Here is a 17,843-nt window from a genome sequence, read left to right as displayed (position 1 = left end):
TGTCTCTGTTTTTTCTTTTGTCCTACCCAGGTACGTGGGGAGTGTCTTGTCTTTTGGGACGTCTGAGGTCTTCTGCCAGCGGTCAGTGGGTGTTCTATAGGAGCAGTTCCACGTGTAGATGTATTTCTGATGTATGTGTGGGGAGGAAGGTGATCTCCGCATCCTATTCTTCCGCCCATCTTCTCTTGTCTCCTCAACACTCTTTTATGTTGTTTCTTTTGAGAGTTTCTGGGCAGCTTTTCCATTGCTCCTCTGCTGTCTATGTCATAATTGTCATCTTTTATTCCTTTATTCAGGACCCAACCATAAGACAGGGCTGCTTCACTGGCCCAGTTTGGGCACAGTATGATACTTAAGAAACACAGTTCATTGGTCATAAGTAATTAAATAGTAACTCAAATTTCTACTTGAAGTCTCCCAAAGGATGTTAAAGGGAATCCAATTTATAAGTTATAGTGATACTTCCTATCATATCCTCTCCTGTCCTCTTCAGTCTTCTCAAACCATCCCATTCATCTGCTGCCCAGAGATTCTCACTCCTTTGAGCCTTAGTACTATAGCACCCCTATTTCCTAAACCAACCTGAGTGGCCCCTGTTTTTCTTCTCCTTTCCTCTCTGCCTTTTCAGTCCAAACCAATCTTAAGAAGTAAGCAAAAAAAAAAAAAAAAAAAAGCTAAGGGAGAGTAAAAGTAAGAAAAATGTGACTAGTAGGAGGTCATGAGGAGACAACTGGGAACACTTATGTATGCATTTTTGTCCCTGCCATTCATTCATTCATTCTTTCATTCTATACTAAACAACAAATGTGAGCCAAATATTGTGGGGATTGAGTAAGACATGGTCTTTGCCTTTGAGAAGCTCACAATCTTAGTGACTATGTGTCTGTTATAGTTTCTCCCTCCCCCTTACACTGTAGTTTGAAGTTTTTTTGAGCATGTTGGGGATACCCTGGACAAACAAGATCTCATTGTTATAAAGCAGACTCCATTCTCACAAGGAGAAATGATGTGTATTATACCTGGGTCTGGATCATGACTTGAGTCTATATGCTCCATTCTTCATTCCTCATTGTGTTCATCTTCATTCCTCCTTCCCCAAGGAAGCTTCAGGTAAGTTTTCTGGTCCTACCCTGGTGCTGGGGCCTCTTTCTTATCATCACATGTCCTAGCCAAAGACCTGGTTCTGTTTTTCTTTTGTGCATGCTGATGTCTTTTACTTTTAGACCTAGCCTACAAGTGAAAGCTTCTTCAGGAGCTGCTACAGGTTTTTGGATTTTTGGCCCCTACTTCAACATTCTTCACTCTTCCAGATTCACACATAGGCATTCATTCCTTAAAAATATATCATTAGTCTAGTCCTTATTTTACCACTGTTTTGGTACAATAAAGTAAGTTCAGCAGGCAGTTGTTAAACATCTCAGTACTTAATGCATAGTACTAGATGTTATGGATACAAAATTAACGTAGGTAATAATAATAAAACAATACATGACATTTATTGAATACTTACTAATCTTCCAAGTATTAGTCTAAGTACTTTATATGTATTGATTATTTGTATTAATTTAATTGTATTCTAAGCATTTATTTGTGTAACTCTGGGTCAGGGTTCTTTAGAGTAAAAAGAACCAATGGGATATATATAAATATATAGAAAGAGATTTATTATGAGGCCCATGCAGTTATGGAAGTATAACCCATATTATGTACTTCTTTGGAGAAGTCCCATGATCTGCCACCTGCAAGATGGAGGCCAGGAAAGCTACAGGTGTAGTTCCAGTACAAATCCACAGGCCTTAGAATATATAGACTCATGATTTGAGTCTATATGTTCTGTGTTCTTCATTCTCAGTGGACTCATCTTCATTCATCCTTCCACAGAGAGTCTTCAGGGGAGCCAATGGTCTAATTCCTAGTTCAAGTCCTAAGGTCCAAGGACCAGGAGCACTGATGTCCAAGGGTAGGAGAAGATGGATATCCCAGCTCAAAGTAGAAAGCAAATTTGCCTTTTTTTCCTGCCTTTTTGTCCTATTCTGGCCCTCAGTAGATTGGATGATGCTCACACACATTGGTAAGGGTGATCTTCTTACTCCGTCTACTGATTCAAATGCTAATCTCTTCCAGAAAAACCCTTATAGATGATCCAGAAATAGTGTTTTACCAGCTGTCTGGGCATCCTTTAACTCAGTAAACTTGACACATGAACTTCACCTTCACAAACTCTGTAAGATAAATACTAAAACAAATGCAGAGATGTTAGGTAAAATGCTCAAGGTTATACAGCTAATAAGTGGGCCAGGATTTGCATAATCTAATTCCAGAACCCATGATCTTTTTTTTTTCTTTTCTTTCTTTATTTAGTTTTGGCTGTATTGGGTCTTTGTTGCTTCACGCAGGCTTTCTCTAGTTGTGGCGAGCTGGGGCTACTCTTTGTTGCAGTGTACAGGCTTCTCATTTCAGTAGCTTCTCTTGTTGTGGAGCACAGGCTCTAGGCACGTGGGCTTCAGTAGTTGTGGCACGCAGGCTCAGTAGTTGTGGCTCATGGGCTCTAGAGCACAGGCTCCGTAGTTGCGGCTCATGGGCTTAGTTGCTCCACGGCATATGAGATCTTCCTGGACCAGGGCTCGAACCCCTGCATTGACAGGCAGATTCCTAACCATTGCACCACCAGGGAAGTCCCCAGAGCCCATGATCTTAACCATTATACTACAATGGAAAATGAGTTAAACTCATAAGACTCATTTTTTGTCCTTAGGAAGCATGTGATCTGGTGATAAAGGCAAGTAATAGATATTAAATGGATCACTTTAATATGATATGAGTTCTAAGATATAGACATGCACAGGATATTGTAGCTTTCCGTCCTCCTTCCTTCACCACCTATGTGTAATGATTCAAAAAAAGCCATCCTGGTGGTTGGCTGTGACTTCTTACTGAGAAATAAAGCGGTTAATTGTGGCTTGTGCTATCTTCCTAAACATATGTCTGAGACTTGTTGGAGAGTCTACCAAGGATGACCTAGGCCAGCAGTTCTTAACCAGAATGAAGGCAGGAAGATTTTTTCCTCCCAGGGGGCATTTGGCATTGTCTGGAGATATTTTTGATGGTCACAACTGGAATGATGCTACTGGCATCTAGTGGGCAGAGGCCAGGGAGGCTGCTAGATATCATACAATGCACAAGGACAGCCCTTCACAACAAGGAATTCTCTGGTCCAAAAAGTCAATAATGCCAAGGTTGAAAAACACTGACCTAGGCTGTCAGAGATTATAAAGTACGGAATGGATCAATCAGAAACACTCTGGAAATAAATGCCTGTGTGTGTTTGTGAACGCGCCAGGCAAAAATTAAATGCTCCATAACTGGTTGTTGAATGGATAGATGGATGGTTGGAAGGATTAGTGACTAGGAACTTGAAAGACCTGGGGACACAGGCATTTTGAATCTTTATTGAAAAGAATGTTTTCGGGAACGATAGACATGTGGAAAGTAAATAGGTATAGACACGATGTTAAACAATATGAAGTTTTTTGTGACAGTATATGAGGTAAGAGCGATATAGATCATATTTCTTCTTTCCTCTACCATTAGCTTTTTTCTACTGCTCTTTCTCAGCCTATACATTTACACTTAGTTTTCCTCCCTCCACAGAGAGAGTTAGCAGACCTTCCTTCATCTTATGTCTTCTGGCTATCACCTTTTCTTTCTCCTTGCATTCAAGAAACCAGGGTTTTTAGAACTGAGGCTTATACAATTTGGAGTGCCCTCATGAGAAAGAGAACAGAACTGTAAATACAAATAGGAACAAAAATGAATGTAGTTAGGATGAGAAAAGAAAGCCCAGTGTATCACAAGTTTTTTTAAAAGCTGACAAATACAAAAATCACGAAAGCCAGAAAAATAGCACAATATTTTTATTAATAAAATGCGTTCACTCTCCTATAATACTTTGCCACTGACTAACTCTGGTTCCCTTTCCTTTCTAACCTTGTTTCTCCTTCACTTCTTACCTACTGCTGGAGAACTAAATTGAAACACAAGGAACACAAGCACAGAGAGGAGACGTGACTCGTCATCATTTTCTTTGAAAATGTCCTATTAGGAGAGTAAGGGAGAGAGCAAGGGCTGGCTCAGTGTCCTTTTTCTTTATCCTCTAGGGCAGAATTAGACGGATTATGAGCACATCTCCTGTTCTCATGCCCACTTCTCAAGCTCTGACTATCATTGAGTTCCTGATCAGGGGTCAGGCCCTCTGATAGAGATCATACTCACTGCTCCCAAGCAAAAGGCTCTTCCTTCTTCTTTGTTCCACCAGCCCAGGCCAAAGCCTGGGCCACTGGGCAGCTCTGCCTTTTTTAAAATGGGTCTCACTCACTCTGCCTCTCATTGACAGATTATTCAAAATATGCCATCTCCGGCAGCAACGTGAGTCTGTCAATCTCCAGTTTGCCGACGAAAAACAAATCACTCACCTGGCTTTATACTACTGACCAGAAGATTGTAGAATGTGATCCCGTTCAGCTTAAATACTTCAATACTAAATTTAAGGACAGGGTCATGCTTGATTGTCAAAGTGGCACACTGCACATCTATAACGTCCAGAAGGAGGACAGCAGCACTTACCTCCTGAGGGTGCTGAAGGACTCTGGGTACGAGGACGAATGGAAGATCCCACTGGAGGTGCTTGGTGAGTTAGGGGAACCAAAGGGCAAGTCCCCACTCCAGAGCCCTGGACAGACCACTGGGAGGGGACTCTCCCTGGGAGGGGGAGGGAAAAACCTCAGGATAGGCTTAATTCATTTCTCCTGGAGCCAGTTCCACTTGGAAGTGAGGCTGGGCCAGCCAGACTCGAAGTAGATTACTCTGGGACATTTAAAACCTCTTCTGACATTAAGGAGTCTAAGATTTGAAGATAAAGAAAACAGTAAGGATGGTTTCCTCTCTATTCTCTTCATGCTCTCCTGTGATCAACCCAAATCAGTTCTGAGCTCTTCTTAATAACATAACTGAACAAAGACTTCATCAAACATAAGGAAAAAGATAGAAGAGATAAAGGATTGGGCAAGAGCCATTCAAGAGTGTTTTTACCTTACTGAATGGGTGGGAAAAAAATTTCCACTCCTAGTGCCAGCCTAACGAGTATAAGTGAAGTAAGGGCTAGAACATTATACTTGGAGTTAGACAGACCTGGGTTTAAAACCCTGGTCAGTAACTTACTAGTTGTGTGAACTTGGAGAAAGATCTTGCCATCTCTGCCCCATTAGGTAAGATTCTGTTGATGGCAAGCGATGGAGACCAATTTGATGTACCTTTAGCAAAAAAGAATTTCTTAAAAAAAAGAAAACTAGGACTATTTAAAGCAATGCAAGGAGTTTAGAAGAGTCAAGAAGGGCTGAAGGGAAGGAAGAATGGTCTAAGAGGCTAAAATCCCCTTCTCACTCACTTCCTCCATGTCATACGGCCTGAAAGTTCAAGACGTACTGGGAACAGGAAAGATTCAAAGGCTCTTACAGTGGTTTTAAAAAAAATCCCAAATTTGTATCATTTACCAAATTCTGTGGTAAATACTCCCACCACAGCCACCTCCAAACTGCTAATGGTTTCACAACCAGCTTGCAAAATTTCTGAATATCTTAAAATCCACAAGCTGGCTTGGCTTTAGCACACTTGCCTAGGGATAAGACCCTGAGGGTGCGATTAGCAGAAGAATTATCCTTCAGTCCAGCCCAGGAATTTCTGACAGCTCAAAGGGGGCATCTTGGAGCCAGTCTGCCCTAGCTCGCTCCGTCCACAATGTGCTCAGGGTTGTGCTGCTCACCATGGGAAATGAGGAAGGTATGCAAGACTTGAGTCCAGACCACAGGAAATGATGGAAGACAGTATGAAGATTGCTCATGTAAAGTATGCAGGAGGAGTCCAGCAATCTGATAGGGTTTCACGGAGGAGATGGATCTAGAGTTCAGGAGGTCAGGTGGCAGAGCCTCCACTGCCCCTCACAGACATATGATCCAGAGGCCAGCACTGATTGGGTCAATTCTCTGCCACATTTTAATCCTATGACATCTGAGCTGTATTGATTCTGTGTTTTACGCTTGACCAGAAGGAAAAGACCCCAGAGGATTTCAGGTAAAGCAGTCCTAGTCAAGGAAGGAGCAGATGATGGGATTACCTCTCAACAAATCTGGCTGCAGGATGACATCAGTGAAGATGCTGTGACCTCCAACATGCATGTAACGCTTACACCCTGCAAAAGCACTTTCTCATGGATGATGGCATTGTATATTACTAACATGAGTCATCCTACATGCAAGAAAGAAGTTCAAGGGATCAATTATCTTGCCTAATGTCACTCTACCAGGACCAAGTCCAGGACCCAGGCTGGTCTCACTGTAAAGCAAGTGTTTTGTCTTTTCTATTGCATAACTGATTCATCCATCCATCCATCCATCCATCCATCCATCCATCCACCTATCCCTTTCATCAGATACTTATAGAATACCTGCTCTGTGGCTGGCACTGAGATACCAAAGTTAACTGACGCAGTGCTGTTCATCACTACTGACTTTTGCTGGGAATTCCATGAGGTTCTTCTCTGTAGTCCTGCCAGCATCCAGGAAAGGTATAGGGTGGTACCACTTACCCCAGGACTCTTGCTGAATCTGAGCCCAAGAACTCTTGAAGGACTGATAGACCAAGGTGCCAAGTGTGGACCATTGTTAGAGAAGGGGCCCTGAGCAGCTCAGACAGTTGGGATATCAAGTCCAACCCCGCTGATATCTATGCTAAACCTCTGTTGTTCTTTCTGGCCCACAGATTGTCATAACCCCATTTTTGTTTCTGGGTGCATGGCTCCCCCTTCTGGATCCAGCTTAGCTTCACTCCAAGGAGTAGCTCTTTCAGTCTGAAGCCTCCAGAGGTCAAAACTGCTCACTGGCTCCCTCTGCAGGGGCCTCTTCTCCATGACTGCTCCTGCAGCCCTCTGGGGGTCCCTTTGTACTTTGTTGGCGAAACCCTCCCAGCATAAATGCTTCATAAATGCATAAACCCATTGTCTCATCTTAACATATTCATTTTTAGACCCTGTACCAAAGCCTGTCATAGAAGTCAAGAAGACACTGGAAGGGAACAAGTGTAACCTGACCTTGTCCTGTGTGATCCAGGACCAGTCTGTAAACTACACCTGGTATGCAGAGTCCCTTCCAAAAGAGTTCCAGAGCAGTGTGCTTGAAGTGACTCATACACCACAAAACTACTCCAGTTCTTATACCTGCCAAGTCAGCAATCCTGTGAGCAGCCAAAATTACACAGTCAACTTCACTTCACCCTGTGTACTGGGTAAGAGATACTGCCAAGGGAGCTGAGGTGGGCACAGGGTAACTAGTTTTCTCTTGAAGGAAGAAAAGCGTGGAGAACTTATTCAGCCTCCTGGCACAGAAATTAGTGGAGAATCCTAAAGGCATGGAAGACTTGGGTTCTCTAAGGTTTCACTGCCTTGCTGAGAGGGTTCACCGCCTCTCAGCAGCTCACCTCGGCTTTGTGGAGCTCAGGGTCCTCATCTGCAAAGGGCAGTTGGCACAGGGGCTCTGATTTCCCCTTCTCCTGCCGTGCTCTAACAGTGCATCATCCTGGAATCTGAGGCCAGTGTCCTTGCAGGATAATCTGAGATTTCAGGGTGAGCAGGGAGAAAAAGGGCAAGTAGGGGAACAGTCCAGACACTGTTGGGCCGCAACACAGAGGCATTTCTGGTGGGCAGCGAAGGAAAAAAGGGCCAACTGGATGAGCATGAGTGAGAACAAGTGGTGAACAGGAGAACCTGATCCTAAGGTAGAGACTTTCTGTTCTTCCCCAGGTGTATGCTCCTTGATGAAGCTGGAAAAGCAAACTCTGGGTTTCGTGTTTCAGATTTCTCTGTCTCCTGGGAGGATCCACTCATTAGAGCATCACTCCTCGTTCTCTCTCAAGCCTACACAGGTCCCATAGTGGGGTAGCTATGAGTATAGGTTTTGGAGTCAGTTACACCTGGGATTAATCCTGGGACTGTCACTTACTAGCTAAACAAGTTACTTAGCTTCTCCAAATCATGTCCTTCTCTTTTTTTTTTCATATTTATTGGAGTATAATTGCTTTATGATGTTGTGTTAGTTTCTACTGTACAACAAAGTGAATCACTGTATGTATACATGTACTCCCATATCCCCTCCTTCTTGAGCCTCCCTCCCACCCTCCGTATCCCACTCCTCTAGGTGGTCACAGAGCACCGAGCTGATCTCCCTGTGCTACGCATCATCTTCCCACTAGCTATCTATTTTACATTTGGTAGTGTATACCTGTCAATGCTACTATCTCACTTCATCCCAGCCTCCCCTTCCCCCACTGTGTCCTCAAGTCCTTTCTCTACGTCTGCATCTCTATTCCTGCCCTGCCAGTAGGTTCATCAGTACCATTTATCTAGATTCCGTATATATGCATTAGCCTAGGGGGTTTGTTTTTCTCTTTCTGACTTACTTCACTCTGTATGAAGTCATGTCCTTCTTAAATAAGACAAAACAATAGTTCTTATCTCATACTGTTATAAGGATTAAATGAGGCAATACAGATAACTACCTAGCACAGTATCTAACAAGTCCTCAATGAATGGTAGTTAACTTAGGCCCAATCCTTTTAATTCTAGAGACACTAGGGATTTGGCAACCACTTAATAAATTTGGATCACCATCTTCAGCATTTCAGGCCCTGTGCTCTCCACAGGCCTGAAATCATATCCCCAAGCCCTGGTGTACAAATCCCTCCAGAATAACTCATACCTGTGGTACCAACATTTACCTGAGATTCCTGTCATACCCAATCATCAGGGATCATGGCCCCTGGAGACATGGCTCTTTCATGGTCTTCTTGGACCCAATCTACTCTGCCCACCTGTGCTGATTTCTTTACCTCTGCTCCCACACATGAGCTATGGAAACTGTATGTTCAGTATTCTTCCCAACTAACTGGTCATGTCTCTTCTAGTCTTTACTGATATGCCCTGCTTTTCTGCCACCATAGACCCAGTATGACACTTTGCTGTCTGACCATAAGACCACCAGTTGGCTGGGTGGTCCTAACACCACCTTTATATCACCACCATATCCTGAGATCCAGAAAAAGGAAGAGAAACAATCCCTGTCCTTTATAGAATGAAAGTGGCTGCTCATTCACAGAGAGGATGAAAGCAATAATACATCTATTTTTCGAAGGGCTAAGCCCATCTTGTCACTTTTTTTTTTTTTTTTTTTTTTTTGTGTTATGCGGGCCTCTCACTGTTGTGGCCTCTCCCATTGCGGAGCACAGGCTCTGGGCGCGCAGGCTCAGTGGCCATGGCTCACGCGCCCAGCCGCTCCGCGACATGTGGGATCTTCCCGGACCGGGGCACGAACCCATGTCCCCTGCATTGGCAGGCGGACTCTCAACCACTGCACCACCAGGGAAGTCCCATCTTGTCACTTTTTAGCTATCCAAATTATCCTAGAAAAGTATCCCTAATTTATCAGTATCCTGCCTTCCCCTTCTGTATCTCTTTATTTCCCTTTCTTTTTTTTTTTTCCTACCCCTTTTTTCCTCCTATTTGGTACTGATGGTTAGTAGTGTAGAGAAACAGGGAAGGGAACTAATACTTCCTTCCCTAAAGTTAACGCATAGCATCATATTATCAACTGCACCTGAAGCTCTGCCCTACTTAATTGCTGCCCAGTGTAGGAGAGTGATTCTTTCCCAGGTCCACAGAGGTGCCAAGGTAACCTTCAAGTACAGGACTCAGCTAAGCCAGTGATATTTAAGGGATTTCTGTACTCTTTATACTTTACATCTGGGACTTTGAGCTTTGCTCAATCTGGGAAAAGGATGTCCCAGGCACATTGGGTCTAGATTGAGGGAGGAAACAATTCCCCTGCTCTATAAGCTCTCATGCCAATGTCCAGTACCCCTGCCCCTTCTCAACACATTAATCAAGACACCTAAATGTTTTGTGTTTTCTTGTTCTTTCAGCCCCATCCTCTGGAGTAGCTCGGACTGACACTTGGCTAGTGATCACGGTAACCACTGTTCTTGGTCTCCTATGGATCGGAGATGAACTCTTCTAACTCAAGAGTGGAACCTCAAGAATACAAGAAATGATCCACATCAGTAACCAAAATATTAACCAGGACAGAAGTTCTGGTTATATAGGATGAGTGAAAGTATTGAGATGTTTACAAGGATTTTCAAATTAACTTTTTTAAACAACAATAATATTTTATTTTATATCCTCTAGTTGTTTTTTAACATACATATACACATGCATTCTTCCCATCAAAAAATGGGCAAAATGTATTATGAAATGTTTTCTTGTTGGAATAAATATTTGATATGATTGCCAAAGTGGATTCCTAAAGTTGCCCCAAATTTGTCGGACAATGCCTGCTCCATTAGCCTAGACAAACTGGAACATGGAGATACAAAGGGCAACACCTGGGACCACTGCCTCCTGTGTGCCTACGTGGCTGGGAGGTAATTTGTGCTGTCTCTAACTCTCGCTTCCACATCCTTGCCAAACCTCCTGGGGTTCCAGCTCTCAAACTCCTCCCCCACCAAGTTCTGGTCTCCCTCTCAGTGTTTTGCCTGTTCTAGCCTCTGTGAGGAACATACTTATTAGGTTTCCTGGGAATGTGGGGTCAGGCTTACTCCCCCAGAACTGAGTATGCAGCTTATTTTTTTTTTTGCCCTGATTTTTTTACATCTTTATTGGAGTATAATTGCTTTACCATGTTGTGTTAGTTTCTGCTGTATAACAAAGTGAATCAGCTCTACGTATACATATATCCCCTCCCTCTTGAGCGTCCCTCCCACCCTCCCTATCCCACCCCTCTAGGTCGTCACAAAGCACCGAGCTGATCTCCCTGTTCTATGCAGCAGCTTCTCTCTAGCTATCTATTTTACACAGGGCAGTGATATCTGCCAGTGCTACACTCTCACTTCATCCCAGCCTCCCCTTCCTCTCCTGTGTCCACAAGTCCATTCTCTATGTCTGAGTCTCTATTTCAGCCCTGCCACTACATTCATCAGTACCATTTTTCTAGATTCCATATATATTGAGTATGCAGCTTTACCACATAAAAAGGGTCCTTCCCAAACCTCTTATTGGGAGCTGAGTTTCCTCTCCTCCTCTTTTCACCATTGTCGCTGTATGGGCAGCTCTTCATGTCCTCGTTGTGTCCTGAGATCCAAAAAACCATCAAATCGACTAAATGCTGTCACCAGGGACTTTCATTATAGGAAGGTAAGAGCTACCAGGCCCACCATCGACATAACACCTGGATTTTTTGCTGTATGTTCTCCTCCTCTAAGGTTCTGCATGGGTCTGGAGCTGAGAGGGTCACCAAAAGATGTGCTTCCCTTTCAATGAACTGTTCCACCACAGACCACTTTCTCTTTCCACCAAATCAGCCTTACCTCCCCTTCCCCTCATCACCTCTGTAGCAGAGATAATACTGTGTGTTCAACAAACCCTTTCATTTTCTTTCTGGACTTTGATGGTTAATAATTTTATGTGTCAAACCTTATTCTGGGTGTGTCTCTGAGGGTGTTTCTGGGTGAGGGTAACATTTGAATCAGTACACTGAGTAAAGCAGATTATCCTCTCCAGTGTGGGTGGGCCTTATCCAATCAGTTGAAGGCTTGAAAAGAACAAAAAGGCTTAGGCTCCCACAAGTAGGTGAGAACGCCTCCTAGCTGACTGCCTTCAAGCTGGGACATTTGGTTTTTCCTGCCTTCGGACTTGGACGGGAACTACGCCATCAGCTCTCCTGGGTCTCCAGCTTGCTAACTCAGATCTTGGGACTTGTAAACTTCCCTAATTGCATGAGCCAATTCCTCATAATAAATCTCTTTAAATGTGTGTGTGTAGTGTGCTACTGGTTCTGGTTCTCTGGAAAACCCTGACTAATACATCAGCCAATAGAAAAACTCTTTTTCCCAGCTCCCATTTCATCTAATTGGGCCCTGTACCGGGTTTTAGCCAATAGCATGTGGGTAGAATTGATGTAACAGAAAGTGAGGGACTCAGAATTGGAACCACATAATGCAAGGAGCCTCGGTTCAAGCCGTTGCTTGGAAGCCGGCTGTCTGATCTGCATTGGACATGCGTGACAAGCAAGTTTGTGTTTGTCTGTTACAACAAGATAACCTGGGCTCCCTAAGACACCCTCTCTCTTCTCTCTCAGCCCAGCCTGCAGTCCAATCCCAAACTGACCTCTGATCAGCTTGCATCCTCCAATCAGGCTGTCTAGATCTCTTTTCTGTATGCAGTGTCCTCCCCTCTTCCTTCACTTTATTTTGGGAGAGGAGGAGGTTTTGTTGGGAGAAACACACACACACACACACACACACACACACACATACACACACACACACACGGGCATGCATGCACACATACACATGAATGGAATAAAAGAGCATTTCTGGGGAAAGTAGTAAGAGGAAAGAAATGTCACTTTATATCACAAATCAGCATATTCCTGGGCTGCTAAAGAACAGGCACACCTCTCCAGGCATCACGTTGCTATTGGTTCTAGTTACTTAAAAACTTGCGGCAAATCCCACCTTAGTTAGCTTAGGTCACCAGCAGCAACTCTTCTCTGCCTCTCCCATCCCTTGAGGCATTGCCAGATACAAAATATGTGCGGCTCCGTACAAAATGAAAATGAAGGACCGCTTGTTCAAAAAGCAGGAAAAGAGTGCCATTAAATGTACCAAAATGAAGCTTTTTCCTTTCTTCCACAGACTCTCTCTACTTGGGATGGTATTTTTTAACTTGCTATTTAAAGATGTTCTAAGGAAAGGAAAATTAAAATCTTAAACTATTACTATGAATTTTACTGTTTATATTGTGCAATGTCAGTTTTGAAAGAAATACAAGAATATTTACTTTGTATGTAGAATCATTGAAATCACTCAGTTCATATTTCATAGCTCATACGTCCACACACATTCTACCAGCACTCTATGGAAGCCAGTGGCTTCCGTAACACAACTCCTTTGTACTTGTTTTGAGTCTCACTGAACTCCTGTGCGTTGTGCCTCCACTGGATTCTGCACTCATGCGGTACCATGAACGAGGCCACAAGGAACAGTGACTGACATGCATAGTGCACGCATCTCCTGCTCATGTGTGTGGCTCCCTGGTCTCAACGGACTTCACTTAAAACACAACTTGAAAGATAAAATTATTAAGAATTTCAACTCCAAATATCATACGTTATTACTTATATGTGGAATCTAAAAAAAAAACTGATACAAATGAACTTACTTGCAAAACAGATAGACTCACAGACTTTAAGAGCAGACTTGTGGTTGCCGGGGAGGGGGTGGGGAAGTGGGGAAGAGAGATAATTTAGGAGTTTGGGAATAACATATACTCACTATGTTACATATAGTAACATATACTCACGACTATATATAAAATAGATAATCAACAGTGATCTACTGTATAGCACAGGGAACTCTACTCAATATTCTGTAATAACCTATACGGGAAAAGAATCTGAAAAAGAATGGATATACTTATATGTATAACTGATTCACTTTGCAGTACACCTGAAACTAAAACAACACTCTAAATCAACTATACCCCAATATAAAATAAAAATTAAATTACAAAAAAGGGGAAAAAAAAGAATTTCAAGATGGTGACAGCAGAGTACTAAACCAAGTGTAGCACCCTTCTGAGCATAGGGCCCTGTTTGCTTGCTTAGGTCACATGCCCATGAAGCCAGGTTTGCCTCGAGGATGCCTCATACCCTATGGCCAAGACAATTGCTTCTCTGAGAGTTCTAGTACAGGGATCAAACCTGATTCTCATGTGTTCCTCAGACCCTCATATATTTCAAAAGTTAGTGGGATGATTATCAGTGAACTCAAGCCTTTGTCTTTGTGCAAAGAAGATATTCCAGCATTGGCCTAAAGTTCTTACCATGAACAGCCTCATGTGAACTGAAGTCTGAAGACAAGTTTCCTGTCATCCTTCAGTCAGCTCTGGGGAGCTCTGCAGCACTGCCCTCTGATGGCTCCATGGCAGCAAGTTTAAGTTTAAAAAGTCTTGGAATGGGAGAAAATATTTGCAAATGAAGCAACTGACAAAAGATTAATCTCCAAAATTTACAAGCAGCTCATGCAGCTCAATGTCAAAAACACAAACAACCCAATCCAAAAATGGGCAGAAGACCTAAGTAGATATTTCTCCAAAGAAGATATACAGATTGCCAACAAACACATGAAAGAATCCTCAACATCATTAATCATTAGAGATATGCAAATCAAAACTACAATGAGGTATCATCTCACACCGGTCAGAATGGCCATCATCAAAAAATCTAGAAACAATAAATGCTGGAGAGGGTGTGGAGGAAAGGGAACTCTCGCATTGTTGGTGGGAATGTAAATTGATACAGCCACTATGGAGAACAGTATGGAGGTTCCTTAAAAAACTACAAATAGAACTACCATATGACCCAGCAATCCCACTACTGGGCATATACCCTGAGAAAACCATAATTCAAAAAGAGTCATGTACGACAATGTTCATTGCAGCTCTATTTACAATAGCCAGGACATGGAAGCAACCTAAGTGTCCATCATCAGATGAATGGATAAAGAAGATGTGGCACATATATACAATGGAATATTACTCAGCCATAAAAAGAAACAGAATAGAGTTATTTGTAGTGAGGTGGATGGACCTAGAGTCTGTCATACAGAGTAAAGGAAGTCAGAAAGAGAAAAACAAATACCATATGCTAACACATATATATGGAATCTAAGGAAAAAAAAAAAGTCATGAAGTACCTAGAGGTAAGACGGGAATAAAGACACAGACCTACTAAAGCATGGACTTGAAGATATGGGGAGGGGGAAGGGTAAGCTGTGACAAAGTGAGAGAGTGGCATGGACATATATACACTACCAAACGTAAGGTAGATAGCTTGTGGGAAGCAGCCGCATAGCACAGGGAGATCAGCTCGGTGCTTTGTGACCACCTAGAGAGGTGGGATAGGGAGGGAGGGAGCGAGGGAGACGCAAGAGGGAAGAGATATGGGAGCATATGTATATGTATAACTGATTCACTTTGTTATGAAGCAGAAACTAACACACCATTGTAAAGCAATTATACTCCAATAAAGATGTTAAAAAAAAAAAAGTCTTGGATTAGTCCAGTGCTTCTCTAACCTTCACTTTAACAGTAGCAAATCACCTTGAGATCTTGTTAAAATGCAAGCTCTGAATCAGTAGGTCTGGGGTGGAGACCAAGACTCTGCATTTCTAGAAGGACCCCCACAGGATGCTAACGCTGCTGTCCATGGACCGCTTTCTGAGCCTCAAGGTACAAGAAAAGGTCTCTAAGCTTCCTTGTTCTGAACTTAGCTTCATGATTCTAGGCCTGTCCATGGGACTTGGTTCGCTCCTCCACTGCCTGCCCTACTCTGCTCCTGTATACCACACTCCTTCCCTTCTCAAGTTAAATTTTCCATTGGTCACTCCCAGGTCCCCATGGTTCTCTGGTGCATCGGATAAGCCACCAGGGACCAGCTTGTTCCAACAGGCAGCACAAGGTGACACATGGAAGCTTTGCAAGGCCAGGAGCTCCTGTGAACTGAGAGAATGCAGCTTTCATATCTGACTGCACAAACAGCTTGGATTGGCCCTGGAGGTGGGACAAGACAAATTAAACCTGGACCCTTGGACCAATGCGTTCATTCATTCCCTGCCCATATTTAGCAAGTGCCTGGCCATGCTGCATACTGAGGCTCTGTGTTGGGAGCTGCTTAATAAGAACTAACACTGATGGAGGTTTTCTATGTGCCTGGCTCTGTGTCAAGCTCTTTTCCTGAACACTCTTCTTAAGGAAACAATGTTGGGTGTTGGCAGAAGTCTTTCCAAAATTCTTCATTGGGTTTTAGATGGCTTCTTTGACCATGTGTATTTACACAACTCTTGCTGAGAGCAAAGCAGTCGTAGAAATGTTCCATCCTTTATCCTTACTTCTTGTCCAGGAATAACAGGATCAACCTCCTCCAGTGCCTTTGGGTTATATTTAAGCACATTTGTTAAAGTGTCAGCCCCTGCACCTGGAGAGGTGTGGTTTCCTCTCCTCCCAACCTCCTGCTATTCTCCCGCACTCCCCCAACCTTCTCAGAAGATTGCATGGTGGGGGAGGGGACAGATTTAGCCCAGAGACACCTGTACCAGCTGGAAAGTGGTAACCACAGGACCTTTCCCTGTTTCACCAGCTGCACTACCCATCCCCCCATGCTCCAGCTGGGCAAGCTATAGCACAGTTCCTTTGCCCAGTCCCCTCCCGATCACGCCCACCTCTTAGTCTTCTCTCCTCTCTCCTCCTTCTTCTCTCTTTCCAAATTTCTCTCACCCTCATTTTCTATTCCACTATCTTCCCATCTCTTAATTTTTCATTCCTCTGTTCCACCTCACAGTACTGATTATTTCTTTCACTTCTCCTGCTTTTTACCCAGACATTTCTGCCCCTGATGTACCATCTGCCAATGAGGGTCTGCACAGTTCCTGATAGGCACTACCTTGGATGGTTTCTTTCCTTCCTAAGTGAAATGAGAAAAGTGATCTCCTGAATGAATGCCTCCCAGGACAGTAACCTCTGTGCCTGGGAGCCCAGCTTGGGCAGAGGCTCCCTATGGAGCAGACAGCACAACAAACCCATTGGCTCATTCCCTCAACAAATATTTGTTTGTTTGTTTGTTTTTTAAACACCTTTATTGGAGTATAATTGCTTTACAATTGGATTCCTTTTATTTCTTTTTCTTCTCTGATTGCTGTGGTTAAAACTTCCAAAACTATGTTGAATAATAGTGATGAGAGTGGGCAACCTTGTCCTGTTCCTGATCTTAGTGGAAATGGTTTTAGTTTTTCACCATTGAGAACGATGTTGGCTGTGGGTTTGTCATACATGGCCTTTATTACGTTGAGGAAAGTTCCCTCTGTGCCTGCTTTCTGGAGGGTTTTTATCATAAGTGGGTGTTGTATTTTGTCGAAAGCTTTTTCTGCATCTATTGAGATGATCATATGATCATCTTGTGATCAATTTGTTAATGTGGTGTATCACATTGATTAATTTGCCTATATTGAAGGATCCTTACATTCCTGGGATAAACCCCACTTGATCATGGTGTATGATCCTTTTAATGTGCTGTTGGATTCTGTTTGCTAGTATTTTCTTGTGGATTTTTGCATCTATGTTCATCAGTGATATTGGCCTGTAGTTTTCTTTCTTTGTGACATCCTTGTCTGGTTTTGGTATCAGGGTGCTGGTGGCCTCGTAGAATGAGTTTGGGAGTGTTCCTCCCTCTGTTATATTTTGGAAGAATTTGAGAAGGATAGGTGTTAGCTCTTCTCTAAATGTTTGATAGAATTCGCCTGTGAGGACGTCTGGTCCTGGGCTTCTGTTTGTTGGAAGATTTTTTTTTTTGCGGTAAACAGGCCTCTCACTGTTGTGGCCTTTCCCGTTGTGGAGCACAGGCTCCGGACGCACAGGCTCAGCGGCCATGGCTCAAGGGCCCAGCCGCTCTGCGGCATGTGAGATCTTCCCGGACCGGGGCACGAACCCGCGTCCCCTGCATTGACAGGTGGACTCTCAACCACTGCGCCACCAGGGAAGCCCTGTTGGAAGATTTTTAATCACAGTCTCAATTTCAGTGCTTGTGATTGGTCTGTTCATATTTTCTATTTCTTCCTGGTTCAGTCTTGGCAGTTTGTGCATTTCTAAGAATTTGTCCATTTCTTCCAGGTTGTCCATTTTTTTGGTA

The 17,843-nt window shown here is 43.3% G+C and overlaps 1 protein-coding gene across 1 annotated transcript; it reads left to right on the top strand.

Moving 5' to 3' along the window:
• Positions 1-4,386: 4,386 nt before the first annotated feature.
• Positions 4,387-10,298, top strand: CD48 (CD48 molecule; the record flags this gene model as incomplete). Its single annotated transcript, XM_060008842.1, has 3 exons — positions 4,387-4,687; positions 7,078-7,335; positions 10,024-10,298. Coding segments are annotated over 3 exons (654 nt in total), but the record flags the coding sequence as incomplete, so codon positions are not given.
• Positions 10,299-17,843: the final 7,545 nt, after the last annotated feature.

Source organism: Delphinus delphis, chromosome 1, assembly GCF_949987515.2.
Source record: "Delphinus delphis chromosome 1, mDelDel1.2, whole genome shotgun sequence".
NCBI lineage: Eukaryota > Metazoa > Chordata > Mammalia > Artiodactyla > Delphinidae > Delphinus > Delphinus delphis.
Note: the sequence above shows the minus strand (reverse complement) of the source record. Positions and strands in the feature narration are given on the sequence as shown.